The sequence below is a fragment of the Ictidomys tridecemlineatus genome, chromosome 3, assembly GCF_052094955.1.
Source record: "Ictidomys tridecemlineatus isolate mIctTri1 chromosome 3, mIctTri1.hap1, whole genome shotgun sequence".
NCBI lineage: Eukaryota > Metazoa > Chordata > Mammalia > Rodentia > Sciuridae > Ictidomys > Ictidomys tridecemlineatus.
Window position 1 is genome coordinate 52,464,626 of NC_135479.1, and position 21,433 is coordinate 52,486,058.

Genomic DNA, 21,433 nt, shown 5'->3' on the forward strand with positions numbered 1-21,433 from the left:
TTTTTTTTTTTTTTTTTTCAGTACTGGGAATTGAAAATTCTCTTGCATGCTAATGCTCTAGTGCTGAGCTTCATTCCCAGTTCTTTTTATTTTCTTTAAAGACAGGGTCTCATTAAGTTGAACCTTCAAACTCACAATCCTCCTGCCTCAGTTTCCCCAGGAGCTGGGATTACAGAAGTGCACCATCTGTAAACCAGCACATTGTGTGTTTTTGTTTTTGTTTTTGTTTTTTACTGTACTGGGAATTGAGCCCAGGGATGCTGTATCACTGAGTCTACCTCCAGAGGTTCTTAGTTTTTTATTTTGAGACAGGGTCTGGATAAATTGCTGAGGCTGACCTTGAACTTTCTATCGCCTGCCTCAGCCTCCCAAGTAGCTGGGATTAAAGGCCTAAACCACCAAGTCCTGGTTATATTGTACAGTGTGGTTTTAATTTTCATTTCACTAGTGATGGATGATGTTGAGCATCTTTGCATGTGCTTATTGGTCATTTGTGGGGTTTTTGTTGTTGTTGGTTTTGGAGGAATGTGTATTCAAGTCCTCTGACCATTTTTTAAAAATTATTTATTTTTTAGTTGTAGTTGTACACAATACCTTTATTTTTATGTGCCTGGGCGAGCCCTAGAGTGCTCTACTACTTAGCCACAACTCCAACCCCAATTCACCCCCACCTCTCTGACCATTTTTAAACTGAGTTGTTTGCCTTTTTTTGTTTTGCTTTGTTTCTTAGTTTCTTGAAAATGTCCTCTGTTGCAGGTCCCTGAATTATTGTCTTGACAGTACCATGTTCAATAGTTTCCTTGCTATCTGGTATGACAAGACATTCTATCTATAGCCCTTTACCTTTCCCACATCTGAAATGATTCATTTCAGGGACAGGAAATAGCATTTTCAGTAGGGGTGCTCTTTGTTGTCTCTAGGTCCTTTTTTAAAAACAACATTAAGAAATACTTTTTTAATCCTTTTTTAGAGAGAAAAACACATCTTGAGTTCATACTTACAATTCTTTCTTTTCTTTCTTTCTTTTTTTTTAACTAGGGATTAAATTCAGGGACACTCAACCACTGAGCCACATCCCAGCCCTATTTTGTATTTTATTTAGAGACAGGGTCTCACTGAATTGCTTAGAACCTCACTGTTGCTGAGGCTGGCTTTGAATTTTGATCCTCTGCCTCAGCCTCCCCAGTTACTGGGATTACAGGAGTATGTCACAGAGCTGTTGTTATTTTTTGATTTGTCTTATCCTTAAAGTCTATTTTAACAGGGATGAACAATCAAAACAACTGCTTTAAATAATTGTTCTGATAGTAAACCCACAAACCTTTTTATATCATTGGATTCAATGGTTCTGTGTTACTTTTTTTTTTTAATTTTATTTTTTAGTTATAGTTGGCCACAATACCTTTATTTTATTTATTTATTTTTATGTGGTGCTGAGGATCAAACCCAAGGCCTCACACATGCCAGAGGACTGCATTACCACTGAGCCACAACTCCAGCCCAATTTATTTGTTTTTATGTGTTGCTAGGATGGAGCCCAGTGTCTCACATGTGCTGGGCATGTGCTCTACCACTGAGCTACAACTCCAGCTCCACTTTTAACTTTTATGGTTTACTTTTATTGTCCATGTGAAAAATTCAAAAGAACCTATCAAAAAGCTCCTGGAATAAATAAATGAATATAAAAGTCAGCGGATGTAAGATCAACCTACAAAAGTTAATTACTTGGGCTGGGGCTGTACCTCAGTGGTAGAGCGCCTGCCTCGCATGTGTGATGCACTGGGGTTCCACACGTAAAAAGAAAAAAAAAAAGCCCATTGACAACTAAATATATATATATATATATATATATATATATATATATATATATATATATATATATAAAGATTCAGTATAGTTGTAATATGGAAGGTGAGGGATGTGTGGCTGAAAAAGCAAAGATTAGATATTACTACTACTCCTAACAATAATAATTGAAGAATTATTACCAGCCAGGATCTGAATACTGAGTAGCAAATAGACTAGTAGCAATATATTTGAATCTTACCACTTTCTAGATAGACACAGGGAGGCTAAAAAAGCAGCACAAACTACACAGCTACAAGTAGTAAAGCCTGTGTATAAGCCCTGACATCCAGGTTCCAGAGCCCAAACAGTAGCACTCTGTTGCTTGACCCTGTGGGTCCACACAAGAAAGTAAGACTTAATCCCAAAGGTTATGATACTCTGATTTATTTTTTTATTTTAATTTTAATTTTTTTTTTTTTGTACCTGGGATTGAACCCAGGAAGACTTAACCACTGAGCCACAATTACAGCCCTTTTTTATTTTTAGATAGGGTCTCACTAAATTGCTTAGGGCGTTCCTAAATTGCTCAGGCTGTTTTTGAATTTGCAATCATCCCTGCTGTAGCTTCCCAAATTGTTGGGATTACAAGCATGTGCCACCTCCCCAGCTGAGACTGATTTTAAGCCAATGAGAGACGGAACCATGTTTGCATTAAAAAAAAAAAAATTATAAGTTGTAGATGGGACAAAAATGCCTTTATTTTATTTATTTTTATGTGGTGCTAAGGCTGGAATCCAGTGCCACACACGGGCTAGGCAAGCACTTTACCACTGAGCTACAACCCCAACCCCCATGTTTGCATTTTAAAAAGATGATAATCTTTGACTATTCTGGAGGCAAAGTGGTCAGAGAGGAGAGTGTAACTATAAGCCAGCAAGACTGGCCAAGGGGACAATGGGAATGGGAAATGGGGACTGACAAGAGAATTACTAAGGAAATGGCAGGACTTGGTGACTAGAAATGGGATATGTGGGAGAAGGAAGAGTCAAAGATGAGTTTTTCTGCCTCATATTGGCCACTCAGAGGAAGTGCAGAAGGACTGAGAAGGCGAGAAGACACAATCAACTGGAGGTATCCAGTAGGCACTAGACATTTGGATCCAGAGGTGGGGGTGGGATTCAAGAGCCCTGAACATAGAGGTGACAGCAAAAGCCAGGGAACATTTGTAGCATGAGGACAGAAGACTAAACCCTGACAAAAACAATGACTTAAGAACAGAAAAAGAGAGACTGGTTGGGGAGGTCAAGACCAACAGCCCAGTGCCAAGACAATCAAAGAAGTGTTCTCTTAGAGAAGTTGTTGGAAATCAGGTAAGGCCAGGCTGGGGAAGCATCTATGGGCGTTGACACCTCTGTGGCCTTGATAATTTTTTAGAGAGCTGCTGTGCAGGAATGAGGGTCAGAAGGGCAGAGGTGAGATACAGCATGACCTCCTTCCCCATTTGGCCTGTTGAACTCTTCCTTCAGGAAGCAAATGGGGTCTCTTCCAGTTTGGGATATCCCTCTTTAGAAGTTCTCAGCCCTGTCTCACTTGGGGAGCTTTAAAAAAATACAAATGTTTATGGTGATGGAAACCGGAACAGTGGTTCCCTGGGAAGGAGGGTTGAGGATCCACTGAGAAGAAACGTTTATGGGATAACCTTCTGCACTGATGGAAATGCCCTCAATTTTAAAAGGATTGCGAGTTGCATGGGTGAATTTATCAAAATATACACTTAAGATCTTCTCATTATAAACTATGCCTCAAACATTTTGAGCACCAATTTTTGCAAAAGTAAATAAATACCATGGTTCTTTTCTGGATGAGTTAAGTTAAAATCTCTGAACCCGTGGACTGGGCTTGGTATTTTGGAAGCCTCCAAACACTGTTAATGGGGAATCTGAGTCTTGCTGAAGGAGCTGATCGCCCACCTTTTCTGGCATGGCTCCATCTCGTTCCTTTAATTTGTTCTACTTAGTTCGGTCCCCGTTGGACTGTGAGCTCTGATATCCCATTTGATGAGCTCGGAGATCTTCACCTCGGACTCGGTCTTGAGGCCGAGTCTATTGCTCTGTTGGGTGCTGCCGGCGAGGTTCTGCTCAAGAAGCTTTTTGTTCCAGTCGTTTTCAGAAACACAGTAAAAACATTTCGACTCCGGTGTATCAATCTCCATTTGCCGGCTGCCCAGCTGAACAATGGTCATGAAGGGACCTGTCCAGCGTTGTGGCCGACCGGCCTCGTGGCGCAACGGTAGCGCATCTGACTCCAGATCAGAAGGTTGCGTGTTCAAATCACGTCGGGGTCAGTGTCTTTTCTAAAGTTGCTTTGGTTTAGTCCTACTTTCAATTTTGATCCAATTACAGTACTCTGAGAAGAAACATCTCTTAAAGGAGCAGGAAGGGGAAGGCTTCTGATGAGAAATTCCGTGGCCAACCCGTCCAAGGACCCTTGTGATTTCGCTGGGATTTTTTTTGCAGTCGATCCAGAAAATTCTGTGACAGGAGGGCTCCCGGAGACAGATTCAGCTCTTGACTACTCAGCCTAGAAGGAAGAGAGGTGAGCACTCGCGTACCTGAGGGTATGGCTGGGTCTTTGTGAAATCTGTTAGTAGGGATGGGCAGGATTCCTGTAAATGTGTTTACTTTGTAACACAACCATAATCCAGCTGCAGGAGTAAGAACAGGAGAGTTCAGTTCCCAGTGAGAAGAAGACAGCGACTTCCTATGCAGACGAGGTGGCCGAGTGGTTAAGGCGATGGACTGCTAATCCATTGTGCTCTGCACGCGTGGGTTCGAATCCCATCCTCGTCGGTTCGCGATTATCAAGGTCTGCGTTTCATTTTGTAATCTGTAGGTAAGAATTTCTCTTACCTTCTTTCATTGGTTTAGATTCAATGTTTCAGCACCACCCCTGCATTCTTTCTCTTCCCAGAGAAACTTCTGTACTACTATTTCTTGCACTATTAAACCCTTATATTTACCTGGTACAGAACTGACCTGGCCAGGAAAGTAAGGTTATACATACCTTCGGCCGGCGCCGTGGCTTAGTTGGTTAAAGCGCCTGTCTAGTAAACAGGAGATCCTGGGTTCGAATCCCAGCGGTGCCTCCATAGTTTCTTGTATTTTAAAACAAATATCAGACCTTGCAAGAGTTACGGTCCCTTATGGACCAACTCTCCGTATTCATTGAACCCCTTCGCGGAATCTCCTAGGCGCTACCAGGCAAATCCTATTTTGGGGCTCCTCCTCGTGCCCATCACATTTATGCCTGATCCTGAAGCTGGTGCTTCAGTAGTCGTATCACCTGTGTTTGTCAGTATTGCAGTTTGGCTATTAACTTGCCTAAGTGCTCAGCTGGTCAACTTTTTTGCATCCTGAAAGTTTCCTAGAACAAATGACCAGTAATAACTCTCATGTAACTTCACTTTCTAGCATGTTTGTCAGGTGGCCGGTTAGCTCAGTTGGTTAGAGCGTGGTGCTAATAACGCCAAGGTCGCGGGTTCGATCCCCGTACGGGCCAGCTGGTTAAAGTTTTGTGCTTAATATTTTCTAAGAGGGAAATGGTAAACCAGGAAAGCGATATCGTCGACCTGGGACTATTTCATACCCAAAACCTACTCTAGTTTAGTTCATTATGGATAATTTGAACATACAGAGAAAGTGAGTTCTTTCTGTGATACCTAAATTTCATCCCTATAATGTGTACGGCGACCTTAGTTTGTGTTCTGTAAACAGAAGACTGCCAAGAATTGGGACAAAGTTGTCTCAAATAATTACATTTGGACACCATCAGCAGAGTATGGCAAATGGTCAGGAATAGAGCTGTCAAGTATTCCCCATGTTACTCCACAGGCAAGATGTCCAGCAGCCAGCCCCTGCCTGTCCATTAAGACCTAAGAAGATAATTTGCTTCCCCTCTTCAAGAGAATCTTGCTTGCATTCTCTGGCCCCCTGTGTGTGATTATCTGTTTCACATTTCCCCGCAGATCTGCTGCCTACAGCAGGAACCCCCATATCCTTTCCTATCCAATCTGGGACCCACACCCCACTCTCAGCCCTCACTCCAAGGGTAGCTCCATGACCCTCATATTCCCATTCCTTTGGATAATGGAATCCTGCCACCCCACAGAGATGCAGCCTCAGCCTTAGCAGCAGCAGCACTTTAATTCCACAAAAACTCAGAAAGCCAAAACGGATCAGAACATTCCACAACAGGTGGACTTCAATACCAGCAACAATTGGACCTGAACCCTGAGAGCAGTGAGACACCTCCCACTTCACCCTCCACCATGCAATGTATTCCTCTTCACACCACCCCAGTTCTGGCTGGGGAAGTGGTTTTGTAGGGAACCAAAGGGCAGAAGCAGCTGGTTAAACATCTGCAGGTATCCATTCTTGCCTGCATGGTGTGTGGCCAGGGGCCACTCAAGCTCCCAAAGCCCCTGAAACCTGAGATGTGGCCACCAGAGTCAGGATGGCCACAATGGGGCTGGGTCTCCTCTGTTCCCTTTTTGTGATCTTGTATGGGATTCATGTTCCCACTCTGAAACCGAGACTAAGACTCTGGGTTCCCAGGCTTGGTTTTCTAGCTAGGGAGGAGAGTTGGAAAGAACAGGGTAGCTACAGATGGCCAACTGAATAGAAGCAAGGCAACATCCCATCCCACCAGGAGAACTTCCCCCATATACACCTCCCTAAGACCCTTCGAGAGGGCACGGGCCAGCTAAACGCATTTGGAAGAACCTCCAACACCCAGGTCTTCCCACAGCGGGCAGTTCCCACCAAGGCTCCTGGAAGAGTCCTTAGGATCCAGCTGGGCCCTGCCAGGACTAGGCCCCGCCTCTCATCTCTCCAGGTCACTTGCACAGGGCCTCCAACACCTCCAGAGTGCGTCGGATGTCTCGGACTTGGCGCGCCAGCCCCTGAACCGGCTGCAGAGCCCTCTCCAGCTCCTCGCATCGCGCCAGCAGGGTGTACATGCCCTTAATACTCATGTCCACGGCTTCGCCTAAGGAGTCCACCGCATCGCGGTAGGTCTGAATGCAGCCCACGCTCAGCGCTGTCAGCTCCTGCACCGCACCACCCAGCCCGCGAAGCAGGCGGTCCACCCGGCTGCCCAGATCGCGACTCAGCCGTTCCAGATCCCGCAGCACGTCAGGGTCGATGGGCGGGATGGTAGGAGTGGGTGCCGGTGCTAGGCAGGGACGCACTGGAGCAGGGGGAAGGGGCGGAGCGACGCCACTCAGACGGATCTTGAGTTGCAGGTTGTTGGCGACAAAGTGAGTGAGGTCTCCGTGGCGGCTCACAGTGCCCTCGAGCTCCAGGGGACTGGAAATAGTGGCACGGCGTCCGCTGCCCGCGCCGGACTCCGCACCCCCTGCGGACCCCGCGCCTCCGCACGCCCCACTGAGCCCGTCCAGACTGCGGCTGTCCTGAAGGCGGCTGGAGAACGAGCGGCTAGCCCTGCCGGCCGCTGCCGCCTCCTCGTCAATGTCTTCCTCTTCCTGCTGCGGCTGTTCCACATTCATTTCGACGCCTCCCGGGCTCCCTCGACGGTCGATCCTCTCGGATGCAGGCTTGTCCTCCGACGGCTTAGGATCCTTGTGTCGGGAGGACAGGTTCGGGTCGTACTCGGAACCTGGCTCCCCGCGGCGGCTCCGGCTCCCAGGCCGCGTCGCTCGGGGGCCGGGCTCGTTTTTCCAAGCCTCCGGTTCCAGCCGGCGGACTATGCTGCTGCTCGAAGTCTTCGGGGACGACCTGGGTTGGCGGCTCGCGCCCCCAACGTTCTTGGCCTCTTCCTCCCCAGACACCCTCAGGCCTGAGGGTGGTTTAGAGGGCGTTCCACCCGGCCCACCGCAGAAAATCGCGGCCTGCTGTTCCGCTGGAGCTAGAAGGTCAGCCTCCGACCCGGGCCGCCCCCGAGACGACTCCATACTGCGGGTGGGGGCCGGAACGGAGGAATTGGTCCGCCGGGGCTTAGGAGGCAGCCGCGGCGCCTTTAAGGGGCGTTGGTAGAGCCGCGCCGATTGGCCCCAAACTGACAATGGTTGGACAGGAAGAACACTTTGATTGGTTGTGGTGACCAGGAAGTCCCGGAAGAAGAGCTGTTATTGAACATCTGAACACACACGAGAGCCAGCCGGGTGTAGGGAAGGAGGTGACAGCTGCTCTCGTTGCCCCGCCCTTTCAGAAAGTTGAAGGGGCAGGTCTTCAAGATTAAGGTTCCGAAATACCGGAGCCCTGAAGGAGTGCAGCTCTCTTTCCGCCCATAATTGTCCCGTTTATAATTATTGCTTAGCAAACTCACCAACTAAGGACCAGACTCGGGGTTCCCCGAGACCCTTGGAATGGAAATAGTATATCCTGCTTGGATCCTAGGGATTGAATCGTACCCACCTGACCAAATTCTCAGCAGAGTATGAATAATTGGTTCTATTGTCCTGGGTTGACAGACCTAGCTGATGAACTGCCCAGAGCAACTCATTGTGGACAGCGATTCAGGGGCCCATGGGCTTTCCCCTACTTTTGGCATTCCTGTGTTTTCTGTCTCTCCCACTGGACGATGATGTGTGATTTTGTCCCAAGGTAAAATTCAAACGAGAATATCACAAATTCTGATAAGCACTTATTTTGCTTTGTTGGTGCGGAGATCAAATTCAGAGCCTTGTGCATGATAAGCATGTTCTGACACTGAGCTACACATACACGTCCAAACCCCTCCCTAAGTACTTTTTAGGATATAAAGGGTAGGGTTGTGATGATTGGACAGGCACTAGTTTAGATAAGGAGTTAAGCAAGACCTCAAGAGTTGTGCTAAATCTCAGGGGGAAAAAAAAAAAGATTGACATATTCAAGGAACTGGGGATGAGGTGGGCAGGAGACAGTTGGGCAAAAAAAAAAAAAAAAAAAAAAGATCAAGGGGGAGGGGGAGGATTTAGAACCACAAACTGAAGAAACAGGCAGAGGCTACCTCATGCAGGGAGGGGCCCCGAAGTTCCTGTTAGGAAACAGAGATTTCTTTCAAGTGCAATGGTACAGCAGACATTGGAAAATATAACCAAGACCCTGAGACATTGGTATTTATTAAAAACATCTCACTAACACTCCTTAGCTGATAATGGATAAGAATGTTCCTTTTTTCAAAAAAATATTTTTTATGGTTTACTAATCCTTTTGTGAAAATTTCACACAATCTCCTCAGATAATGTCACTATAGAATCTTTTTTTTTTAAATTTTTTTTTTTTTTGAGAGAGTGAGAGCGGGCAGAGAGAGAGAGAGAGAGAGAGAATTTTTAATATTTATTTTTAAGTTCTCGGCGGACACAACATTTTTGTTGGTATGTGGTGCTGAGGATTGAACCCAGGCCGCACGCATGCCAGGCGAGCGCGCTACCACTTGAGCCACATCCCCAGTCCCCACTATAGAACCTTTACTCCTGCTTTTTTGACAGCATCAACATTGCCCTTTGCAGTTTGCAGTCCCCTGAATTTCTTCATTCTGTTCTTGTATTCCTTTCATTGTTTTCTTTATTTGTTCTAATTAGATAACATGACAGTAGAATGCACTTTGACAAGTCATACATAAATGGAGTATAACTTCTCATTCTTCTGGTTGTACATGACGTAGAATCACACTGGTCATTTAGTCATAAATGTACATAGGGTCATAATGTCCAGTTCATTCTACTATTCTTCCTACCCCTATAGCCCACCTTTTGTTGTTTTCTTGAGGTCTTCCTATAAGAGGCTGTATCTTACAAGCCTGTGTTGTGGTTCATTTCTCTTTACACAATCCAAGGAATTGTAAACCATACTAAAGCTTGCCATCATAAAAATGAGTTCTGGATCCAAGTACAAAGATGTCATCTGATCATGGACACAGAGATATACTGAGGCAGTGTCACACCTGCATTCAGAAGTGCAAGTGCCAGAACTTCCCAGTACTCATCCTCAGGTCTCGCCAGCATCTTAGGCAGCCAACTCTGATGAGAGTAGCTCACTGTTTCACTAGGCCTGAAGAACTCACAATCACCAGTTGTCTTTGTCTTCTATTTACCTGCTGCTTAATAAAAACCCTCCCTCTAGTCTTAAAAAGGCTATATATATATATATATATATATATATATATATATATATATATATATATATATATATATATTTGGGCTAGGTGTATATTCCTTAGAAGATAGTAGTACCTCCCTTGACAATGAGATGCTGAGCACAGAAAGGGAATGATGTGATGGATTCATTTTTGGGAATTATTGGCTGTTGCACGAAATGTTTACAAGGGGACTAACGGGGACAGGTAGGGTAGTAAAAAGAAGGTTACAAATATAAGAAGATGATGGCTCAGCCTAGTGTGATACAGTACAATTGTGCAAGTGAACATGTTTTAGATGCATCTTGAAGGTTTTAGTGGGTAAGTGCTCAGTTAACCAATGTGTAAGTGTAGTTTTTATTCATCACTCTATGAGGATTAATGAGGTGACAGCCTCCTTTATTGTGCCCAGGGATAGGCACATGACCCAAAGCTTATCAGAGTACTTAATACTTCTACCTGCAAATTGTCTCAGAGAAGGGAACAGAACATAGGCATGACCAATAAAAGTCCTCCCCAGTGCTCCCTTGCACCTTTACACTAAGGGATAGAACCCAGAACCTCTTCCACGCCAGGTAGAAGCTCTGAAAGAGAAGACTGCAGGAAAGAATGAGACTGATAAGTGACAACCAGAACCAGAGACAAAAGATGGAGAGGCATGTATCTTGGAAGCACTTGAATTCCTGTGCCTGCCTGAGACCAGCCCCATCTTTATCCTTCCTATGATCTGGTTCCTTCACCACTTCCATCCCATCAAATCCTCATTCCTTCCTAAGGATTTCTTTCTTTCTTTTTTCTTTTCTTTTCTTTTTTCTTTCTTTCTTTCTTTCTTTTTTTTTTTTTTTGGTACTGAGGATTGAAATCAGGGCACTTAACTACTGAGCCACATCCCCAGCCCTATTTTGTATTTTATATTAGAGACAGGGTCTCACTGTTTATTGCCTCGCCTTTGCTGAGGCTGGCTTTGAACTCATGATCCTCCTATCTCAGCCTGAGTCTCTGGAATTACAGGCCTGTGCCACCACACCTGACCATACAATGATTTCTTTTTGCTGCAAATGGCAACTCTATCTTTCAAAAGCCTTGGGGTTGCTCTTGGTTCTTCTCTTTTCATCACAATTCATGTCCAATGCTTGGTTCTACTCCAAAATACATAGACACTGTTTCCTTCTCATTTGCTGCTCCTACTACTCCTGCTTCACCTCATTTCTTGCCTAGATTATTGAAGTAGCTTTGCCAGTGGTCTCCTTTACCCTCACCTCTCTACAGTCTATTCTCAATAGAGTGCCAGAGAGATCTTTTAAACTATAAATAATGTAGACTGGGAATATGGTTCAGGGGTAAAGTACTTGCCTGGCATTCATGAGGCCCTGGGCTTGATTCCCAACATCACAATAAAATTAATAATAATAATAATAATAATAATAATAATAATATCACTCCTCTGCTCACAACCTTAAAATGCCTCTGTTTCCTTAATTAAAACCCAAGTCCTCACCATGGCCTGTGAGGTCTGTGGTCTCATCTATTCCTTTCTTTTCTGCTCTGGAGACATACAAACATTTGGTGTTCTGCTTCTGTCTTTCCACTGCAAGGATTTCACCAGCTTTAACCTTTTGTTTTGTTTTGTTTTCAGAGTTCTTAGACTTGTACATCAAGTGACATGGCTTCCCCTTTCTCTTTTGTACACTTGTCCTTTTGTGTGTAATTATCTTATTTGTTATGGGACTTTGCCTTATTTATTTATTTTAATGCCAAGAAAAATTTTCAACCTGAGTAGTCTTCCTTCCCTTACTTCCTTCAGGCCCCCCCTTTTTTTTTTCCATACTGGGGATTGAACTCAGGGGCACTCGGCCACTGAGCCACATCCCCTATTTTGTATTTTATTTAGAGACAAAGTCTCACTGAGTTGCTTAGTGCCTGGCCATTGCTGAGTGTGGCTTTGAACTCACCATCCTCCTGCTTCAGCCTACCCAGCTGCTGGGATAACAGGCCTGTGCCCTGTGCCCGGCTCCTTCGGCCTTTTTTTTTTTTTTAAAGAGAGAGTGAGAGAGAGAGAAGTAGAGAGAGAATTTTTAATATTTATTTTTTAGTTCTCGGCGGACACAACATCTTTGTTGGTATGTGGTGCTGAGGATCCAACCCGGGCTGCACGCATGCCAGGCGAGCGCGCTACCGCTTGAGCAACATCCCCAGCCCCCCTTCAGGCCCTTTTTCAGATGTAACTTTTCAATGAGGCCTCCTCTGGCCACCTATTTAAAACTGTAGTCACACCAGGTGAGGTGGCTCATCCTTATAATCCCAATTACTTTGGAAGGTGAGGCAAGGGGATCATAAATTTGAGGCCAGCCTGAACAATTTAGCAGGGGTATTAGAGGTCAGTAGGTGCATCAGTTAATTTAAGACCACCCAATTTTGTTTCATGCCATACCATTAAAGAACAATCTGTAAAATCAGCACAGCTCTTCTATTAGATTCGTTCTTTTACATAATCAGTTGAGATATAAAAAAAATAATAATTATAAAAAACTACTAAAAAAAGAATCAAGCTGGATGTAGTGGCACGTTCCTATAATCCCAGTGGCTCAGGAGGTTGAATCAGGAAGATCACTAGTTTGAGGCCAGCCAACTAGTGAAGCCCTAAGCAACTTAGACACTGTCTCAAAGTAAAAAATAAGCCAGGTGTGGTGGCACTCGCCTGTAATCCCAGCATCTTGGGAGGCTGACACAGACTCAATGAGACCCTGTCTTAAAAAAAAAAAAAAAAAAAGGAAGGGGGCTGGGAACATAGCTCAGTTGGTAGAGTGCTTGCCTTGCATGCACAAGGCCCTGGGTTCAATCTCCAGTACCAAAAAAAAAATATTTGGGCTGGGGTTGTGGCTCAGTAATAGAGTGCTCACCTAGCATGCATGAGATACTGGGTTCGATCCTCAGTACCACATAGAAATAAAATATTTTAAAAAACAGTTGTTGTTTGATTTAAAAAAAAGAAAGAAAGAAAAGAAAGAAAGGCTGGGGATGTGGCTCAGTGGTTAAGCAACCTTGGGTTCGACCCAGTAAACTCATCTTGAAGGATAACACGACAAGGCATGAGAGTTTGAGAGAGTCAGCTCAGAACTTAGTTGAACATCAGAAAATGTCAGCTAAATCCAGACAAAGTAGAAAATAATATCAGAATTTCTCAGATGATAAAGACAATTAGAAACAAATTCATGCAGAGAATAGCTACTAAAGTAACCCACAGTTACCTTTATTAGTATACTCCTAAAGTGGAGACTTAAAATGGTAATGTGACATGGGACCCATAAAGAAGGATGAAGAGTGTAGGCTCAACCAAGGACCCATCTATATGGAATACATCAAAAGCCAGAGTCCCTGTCTACCCCACAGATGCACTTTGCATGAGTCAGCCTGGGATTCCTGTCCCTCGTGTGCTGCCTCCCTTCTGACTCAACCAAAAGTCCCTAATAAATCCTTGCCTATGCTTAAATTCTTTCAGGTTCTGGTGTTCATTTCTACAACTCTGGGTCCAAAAACCCAAGCTTCCTTAACGGTGTTAGGTTTGTTAACAGAGGTGACAACAGGGGCTGGGAAGATGGTCTACTCCTGGCACTGTTCATCATCACCAGGCAACAGGTGAAGGCCAAGAACTGCCAGCACACTTTGACAGCCTGTAATCCCAGCGGCTCAGGAGGCTGACACAGGAGAATCGTGAGTTCAAAGCCAGCTTCCACAAAAAGGAAGGCACTAAATAAACTCACTAAGACCCTGTCTCTAAATAAAATACAAAAATAAATCACTGAGCTCAGCTGCCAGGATGGGAGGAGAGGTAGACACCAGATCAAAAGAAACAGAGAATAACTGTGGATGGATGAACTACTGCCTGTCTGTGCCTGAGTGAGTTAACAGTCTGGTGTATATTCTTCCATGGACACCCCCTCCCATTTACACACAAATATAAAATTCCCTTGTTTGTTCTAAAAATGGTATTATAGCTGGGCATGGTGGCTCACACCTATAATCCCAGTACCTGAGGCTGAGACAGGAGGATTGCAAGTTCACATAGCTGTCAGGTCCACATTGTGGACCAAGTTCAAGGCCAGCCTCAGCAAATTAGTGAGATCTTTAGCAACTTAGTGAGAACCTGTCTCAAAATAAATAAAATAAAATAAAATAAAATAAAAGGACTGAGGATATATCTCAGTGGTAAAGCAGCTCTGGGTAAATCCCTAGTACCAATAAATAAATAAAAATAGTGCTCTCCACTCCACAACTAGCATTTCTTGCCAAATACATCATGGATATATCTTCAAGTCAGTAGATAGAGATTTGGATTAAGAACAATTAAATTTAATTAAAAACTTAATTTTTAAATTTTGAGAGACTGTCTTGCTAAATTGCTCAGGCTGTCCTCAAATTTATATTTCATAGGGTGTTATTTCCCAGTTTGTTCAACTATCCTCACTTCATAGACAATCAGATGATTTCCAGTCTTCATTACTGCCAACAAAATTACAACAAAGTCGTTTATATTTATGAATCTGTGCTTTTATTTTTTCAGGGTAAATTCTACAAGTAGGATTGCTAGGTCAGAGAGTATTATGTTTTACATTGTCAGATCTCTTTCTTAACAGACTATAACAAAGCCAAGTGTGGTTGTGCACACCTGTAATCTCCGAGGATCTGGAGGCTAAGGCAGGAAGTTTGAAAGTTGCAGACTAGCCTGGGCAATTTAGCCAGACCCTGCCTCAAAATGAGAAATTTAAGAAGGAGCTGATGGTAACATTCAGTGATAGAGTACTTGCCCAGCATGTGTGAGGCCCTGGGTTCAATCCCCACCAGGGCAAAACAAACCAAGGTGAATAAATGAATGCCCCAGTCAGCTGGACTCAGCATTTTGATATCCTTTCTCAGAAAAAATGTCAATGAGGACAGTTTTTTCCCCACACCCCAACAAACTCTGTTGTGTTGTTTGAGTTGGAATGTAGTTGAGTGGGATGTGGGGTGGAATGCAAGGGAGTGTGTGGGCTGTGGAATTATTTCATGTTTCTGCATCACATTAGTGGGTGGCTCCTGCTCTAGATACTTGGAATTCTTGTGGGTGAGGGGGTGAAGGCTCTTAGGAAAGTCTCCAAGGGAACAAGCACAGGTCTCTGATAAGGGTCTTGGCTCAGATCATCCATTCTTCCCATTATTCTAAGACAGAAAGCAGTATTCTAGATAGTGGGAAGAATGTATAGAAAAACCCTGAGTGGAAATGAGTTGGGTATGTTCAAAAAGCAGGAAGGAAGTCAGGGTTTCAGCAGTTAGAAAAAAGAAGGGTAGTTCAAAGCCAGCTTGGAATGGTAGAGAAGGGCCAGGTAGGTGTCTTATAGAAGAAGGGCTTACTTGAAATCACGTAAGAAGGTTTAAAATATATGGGTGCCCCAGCCTCAACCCAGACAATTAAATCTGAATTCCTTTGGGTGAGGTCTGGGAGTTCTAATGTGCAGCCAGGGTTGAAAACCCCTCATAGGAGACCTTGCCAACTATGTGGAGTGTGAGTTTTATTCTAAGTACACTGAAAAACCAAAGGAGAGCTTATTTATTTTTGGAGAGGAGGGGGAAGGATGCTGGAGGGATGCTGGGCCTTGTGCATGCTAAGCAGGTGCACTACCACTCAGCTACATCCTCAGTCCCCAAGGAGGATTCTAATTAGGGGAATGGCATGCTCTGACTTGGACTTTGCAATTAACAAACTTGAAGTGACAGGAACAGAAGGAGGGAGAACAGTTAGGAGACTGTTGCCATCCTCAAGAGAGAAAGGACAGTGACTTGAACCAGCATGAGAACGATGGGGTTTGTGCATAATTAAAGTGGGGCTGGAGCAGGTGATGTGGCACATACCTGTTTTCCCGGGTACTTGGGAAGCTGAAGCCAGGGAATTGCTAGTTCAAGACCAGCCTGGGTGATAATGTAAGACCATCTCAAAGAATAAAAAGGTGGGCATGGTGGTCCATGCCTGTAATCCCAGCAACTTGGAAGGCTGAGGCAGGAGGAGGGAAAGTTTGAGACTAGCCTCAGCACCTTAGCAAGGCCCCCAGCAACTTAGTGAGACCCTGTCTCAAAATAAAAATAAAAAGGACTGGGGATGTGGCTCAGTGGTTAAGTGCCTCTGGGTTCAATTCCCAAACCCCAGTACCAAAACAAAACAAAAAAAACAGAATAAAAAGAACTGGGGATATAGTTCAGTGGTAGAGTATATCTGGGTTTGATCCAAAGAAAGTGGAGCCAAGACTTGGTGGATTTGACTAGCAGTGGAAAGATCTGGAAGGTGGAGTAGGGAAACACAAAAGAGAAACAAGATGGTGCTGGGGAACATGGCTCAGTAGAACAGCATTTGACTTTCATATATGAGGCTGTGGATTTGATCCCCAGCACCTCGAAAAGAAAAAGAGAAATTAGGGATGAATCCGAGGTTTTTGATCTGAGCAACTGGATGAGTAATGGTGCTATTGACTACTAGGGGAAAGATGTGATATTTTGGAGGAAGGGAATGATGAATCAAAACTACTATTTTATTTATTTTGGTACTAGGGATTTAACCCAGAGGTGTTTTTATCACTGAGCCACATCCTAAGCCCCTACCCTCCCCCCTTTTGGGGAGGGTACTGGAAATTGAACTCAGGGATACTCACTCGACCAATAAGCCACACCCCCAGCCCTATTTTGTATTTCATTTAGAGACAGGGTCTCACTGAGTTGTTTAATGCCTTCACTCTTGCTTCAGCCCCCCCAGCCTCCCGAGCCACTGGGATGGCAAGCATGAGCCACCATGCCCAGCCCCACTTTTATTTTGAGACAATGTCCCACTAAATTGCTGAGGCTGGTCTCCAACTTGTGATCCTCCTGTCTCAGCCTCCTGAGTTGCTGGGATTTTTGTGTACCACAGAAACTGTTAAGAGTACTATTTTATACACGCCAACTTTTTTTTTTTTTTTTTTTTTTTAGTTGTAGATGGACACAATGCCTTTATTTTATCTATTTATTTGTCTGTGGTGCTGAGGATTGAACCCAGTGCCTCACACGTGCTAGGCAAGCACTCTACCACTGAGCTACAACCCCAGCCCCACATACATGCCATCTTTGTGAAGCCCATCAGACACATTAAGTGGAGATGCCAAAATGTCAATATCCAGCAGGGTAGGGAGGTCAAGGTGAGATATAAAAATGTGGAAGTTGTACTGAAAGCCATGCCATGAAATGAGACTAATAAGTATAGCTGGGGAACAAAAAACAACCCAGTGGACCATCAGGGCTCAGAAGAGGACCCAGCTCAAGGGATTTAGAGCAATACCCTGGAAGCAGAAGGTGAGGAACGGGGTATTTCTAGAAGAGAATGTCATTCATGTTGAATATGGCTGGGAGGTGGAGTCTGAAAGGGCCCATCAGATTTGGCTGAAGCAATTTTGGTTACTGATGGGTAGAGGTTTGGAGATGAGGGGATGGACATAGGCCATGGTGAATGAATGGTAAAGAAGTCAGTGTAGACCATTATGCTGTGAGCAGAGCCCAGAAATTCAAAGATATTGGAGGATGTGAAGGTCAAACAAACTTTTTCCTGCTCTGTTGGGGGTTGAACCCTGGGTTTCACACATGCTAACTAGGTAAGTGCTCCTACCACTGAACTACATCCCCTGTCCCTATTTTTTTTTTTTAAGTGAGAGGAGAGAGAGAGAGAATTTTTAATATTTATTTTTTAGTTCTCGGCGGACATAATATCTTTGTTGGTATGTGGTGCTGAGGATCGAATCCGGGCCGCACGCATACCAGGCGAGCGCGATATCACTTGAGCCACATCCCCAGCCCTGTCCCTATTCTTTTGATACCAGATGTTTATATGGTGATAAGAATCATCCAGAAAAAAGAAAGAAAGAAAGAAAGAAAGAAAGAAAGAAAGAAAGAAAGAAAGAAAGAAAGAAAGAAAGAAAGAAAGAAAGAAAGAAAGATTGATTAATGGTTGAAAAGAGAAAGGGGACAATTGCTTGGAATGAAACTATCAAATAGTGAGGTCTGGGTTCAGAGCACACCTGTAGGGGTTTCCTGACAAAGGTGAGAATTAGGAGGCAATAACACTCTTGAAAGCTGGTGATTAGAATAGGAAAAAACCCTGTCTGTTCCTGCTGTTTCTGAAGTGTAAAGAGTACTCATAAGAACAGGGCCTGCGAGGAGCTCTGGGATCTTGAGGAGTGAAAAGCCACCCTCCCGAAATGGGGAAGTTTGTAGGAGTATTAGTGCTACCGGTGTAGGAAAATGGGTACCCTCCATTACTGCTGATGGGAGTGCAAGCTGTCCCACTTTAGATGGCAATTTGGCAATATCTACTGAGTACTTAGCTCTGCGGTTAGCCTACAACCTAGAATTGCTATGCCTTTCTCTAGTTGTGCCCTAAAGAAGTCCTTACATAGGTACAAGCAACAGACATTGGCCAGAGGGCAAAGCTTTGAAAATAATTTATATAGCTAGGCATGATAATGCAGACCTGGAATTCCAGCAGCTCAGGAGGCTGAGGCAGGAAGATCATGAGTTCAAAGCCAGCCTCAGCAAAAGTGCACTAAGCAACTCAGTGAGACCCTGTCTCTAAATAAAATACAAAATAGGGCTTGGGATGTGGCTCAGTGGTCAAGTGCCCCTGAGTTCAGTAACCCCCCACCACCACCAAAAAAAAAAAAAAAAAAAAAAAAAAGCAAGAAAGAAATCTACATGTCATCAATAGAGTAGCTTCTTTAAAAAAAAAGAAAACCTAGAATAGCTTGGGTGAGGTGGTGCTTATTTGTAATCCTAGCTATTTGGGAGCCTGAGGTGGGAGGATCACCAAAGCCAGCCAGGACAATTTAGAGATAGTCTGTCTCAAAATTTAAAAAAGGATTAGGGATGTAGTTACTTCATTGATAGAGTGACCCTAGGTTCCCCAGACCTTGGGTACAATTTAAAAACCTACGAATATCCACATTAAGTACTGTAGTGTAGCAATTTTTAAAAACAAAGTATAGGGCTGGGGAGGTGGCTCAAGCGGTAGCACACTTGCCTGGCATGCCTGCAGCGCAGGTTCGATCCTCAGCACCATATACAAACAAAGATGTTGTGTCCCCTGAAAACTAAAAAGTAAATGTTAAAAAAAAAAAGTACATGTACCCAAACTGTCAAAACCTTCTAAGATAAAACTGGCAAAAAGCAAGTGACAAAAATTACATACAGTGCAATGCAATTTACATAAAAGAAGTCCCCATGTGCTAAAAATATGCTGTCTTAATTTGCAGTCATCTCTGTATGAAAGTTTTTGGGTGATATGATAAAATGAATAAAACCTTTAAAAATATGCTGTCTTCTGGAAGTATATAGATATGAATATAAATACAAAGAAAGAGGGCTAGAAAGATGTTACCAAACCGACTGATATTATGTTTCTAATATTAGCATATTTGGAAAAGTGGAATTTTATCTTATTCACAGCACCCATAAGAGAATCCACTTGTTTAATTTATGTAAATTTAAAAAAAATAATGAGACAATCCTGGGCTGAAATCCAAGCTTTGGAGAAGGAGGTCCCAGGGTACATGGAGATGAGGAGTGGCAAGAACAGGGCATCTGCTAAAGGGACTTGGTAGAGAGGGTAAAGGAAAATGGGAATAGAGCACAAAGCAGGGTGGGGTGGGGTGGGGGTGGGGGTTGGGTTAGTCTCCTGTGTCTAGAATATTTAAAACACCTTTCAAACATTCCAGAATCAGTGGAACTGACAATAGTCAGCAAAGAATATTGAGAACTGAATAATAACAAAATACACTATATTTTAGGCCTGTGTGGTACAGTGAAATATTTTGCTTTTTTGGGGTACCAGGAGTTGAACCCAGGAGCACTTGACCACTGAGCCAGACCCCCAGCCCTATTTTGTATTTAATTTAGAGACAGGGAGGTTCTCACTGAGTTGCCGAGGGCCTTGTTAAATTGCTGAGGCTGGCTTTGAACTGACGATCCTCCTGCCTCAGGCTCCCAAACTCCTGGGATTACAGGTGCCCACCATTAGGGAATATTTTGATGAATATGTATAGCTTTAGGTGCTTAGACTGGGGGAGATTTTTGTAGATAGATTAGTAATATACTTACTGACCAAATGATAACCAGATAACTGACTTTCAGGGATGGTCAACAATATAATGCTGCTTGTGTCAGCCTGTTAACTTCTTAGTGATGACATAAACACTGGGCATTTGCCCTTTAAATATGTAAGCTTTGTGAGCAAAGGATTATTATTGGTTTTTGCATTGCTGAGGATTGAACCCAGGGTGTGGAGCATGCTAGACCAGCACTCTACCACTGAGCTCTGTCCCCAATTTCTTCTTTTATCTATTGCTTCACTCTCAGCCTCTAGAATAGTGCCTAGAACATAGAATGTACTCAGTAACTATTGTCAAATGAATAAATCTAACCAAAATTACGATGTAACTACATCAGAAGGCTGTTGTGACAGAAAATGTACACATGGATGGTGGTAGTGGGATGAAAGAATAAAATCTTTTTTTATTTCCCAACGCTGGGGATTCAGCCCAAGGCCTGTGCTTAGCTTACCACTGAGCTCTTCCTCCAACCCCAAAATTTTATAATGAGAAAATAATAGGTAATGTCTATGGGGCTGGGGATGTGGCTCAAGCGGTAGCGCGCTCGCCTGGCATGCATGCGGCCCGGGTTCGATCCTCAGCACCACATACCAACAAAAATGTTGTGTCCGCCGAGAACTGAAAAATAAATGTTAAAAATTCTCTCTCTCTCTCTCCTCTCACTCTCTCTTCAAAAAAAAAAAAAAAATAATAATAGGTAATGTCTAAAAGTGAAAACTTAAGAAACAACAGAAGCATGTGATTTAGAAATACAGATGTCTCACAATGGCCTGACTTCCAATTTTTTGATGGTGCCAAAGTGTTCCAATATAAATATTTTTCACTTTCAGTATTCAGCAAATTATGGATTATTTAACACTTTTTTATAAAATAGGTCTGTGTCAGAGGATTTTGCTGAACTGTAGGCTTTCTCACTTAAAGTGGCTGGGCACACTATTGATGTTTCATATAGGTTAGCAATTAAAGGCATTTTTCAGCTTACAATTTTTTTTGACTTCTGATGAGTCTATCAGGATGTAACTAACCCCAGTAAATTGAGAAGCATCTGCTTATAGTAAATGCCAAAAGCAAAGCAAAATAGTGAAAAGACTTGAAATTACTAGTCTCTGAGATGGAAATAGGAAGATTTCTTTTCATAATTTTTTTTTTAGTTGTAGTTGAGACAATACCTTTATTTTGTTTATTTATTTATTAATATTTTTAGTTGTAAATGGATCTTTTTTTTTTATTTATATGTGGTGCTGAAGATTGAACCCAGGGCTTCACACGTGCTAGGCGAGCACTCTACGACTGAGCCACAACCCCAGCCTGGGAAAATTTCTTAAAAATAAGAGAATCTTTGGCATATCATTCAT

At 43.5% G+C, this 21,433-nt stretch overlaps 1 protein-coding gene and 4 non-coding genes across 5 annotated transcripts; 4 read left to right on the top strand and 1 right to left on the bottom strand.

Moving 5' to 3' along the window:
- Positions 1-4,060: 4,060 nt before the first annotated feature.
- On the top strand, positions 4,061-4,132 carry Trnaw-cca (transfer RNA tryptophan (anticodon CCA)). Its single transcript has one exon. It is a non-coding gene; the product is annotated as a tRNA-Trp (tRNA).
- A 423-nt stretch (positions 4,133-4,555) lies between these two features.
- On the top strand, positions 4,556-4,637 carry Trnas-gcu (transfer RNA serine (anticodon GCU)). Its single transcript has one exon. It is a non-coding gene; the product is annotated as a tRNA-Ser (tRNA).
- Positions 4,638-4,859: 222 nt separating this feature from the next.
- Positions 4,860-4,933, top strand: Trnat-agu (transfer RNA threonine (anticodon AGU)). Its single transcript has one exon. It is a non-coding gene; the product is annotated as a tRNA-Thr (tRNA).
- Positions 4,934-5,272: 339 nt separating this feature from the next.
- On the top strand, positions 5,273-5,346 carry Trnai-aau (transfer RNA isoleucine (anticodon AAU)). Its single transcript has one exon. It is a non-coding gene; the product is annotated as a tRNA-Ile (tRNA).
- Positions 5,347-5,971: 625 nt separating this feature from the next.
- Positions 5,972-7,868, bottom strand: Borcs6 (BLOC-1 related complex subunit 6). The gene has a single exon (XM_005332845.5). The coding sequence runs from the start codon at positions 7,757-7,759 to the stop codon at positions 6,683-6,685; it is 1,077 nt and encodes a 358-aa protein (XP_005332902.1). The 5' UTR covers positions 7,760-7,868; the 3' UTR covers positions 5,972-6,682.
- Between the last annotated feature and the right edge of the window lie 13,565 nt (positions 7,869-21,433).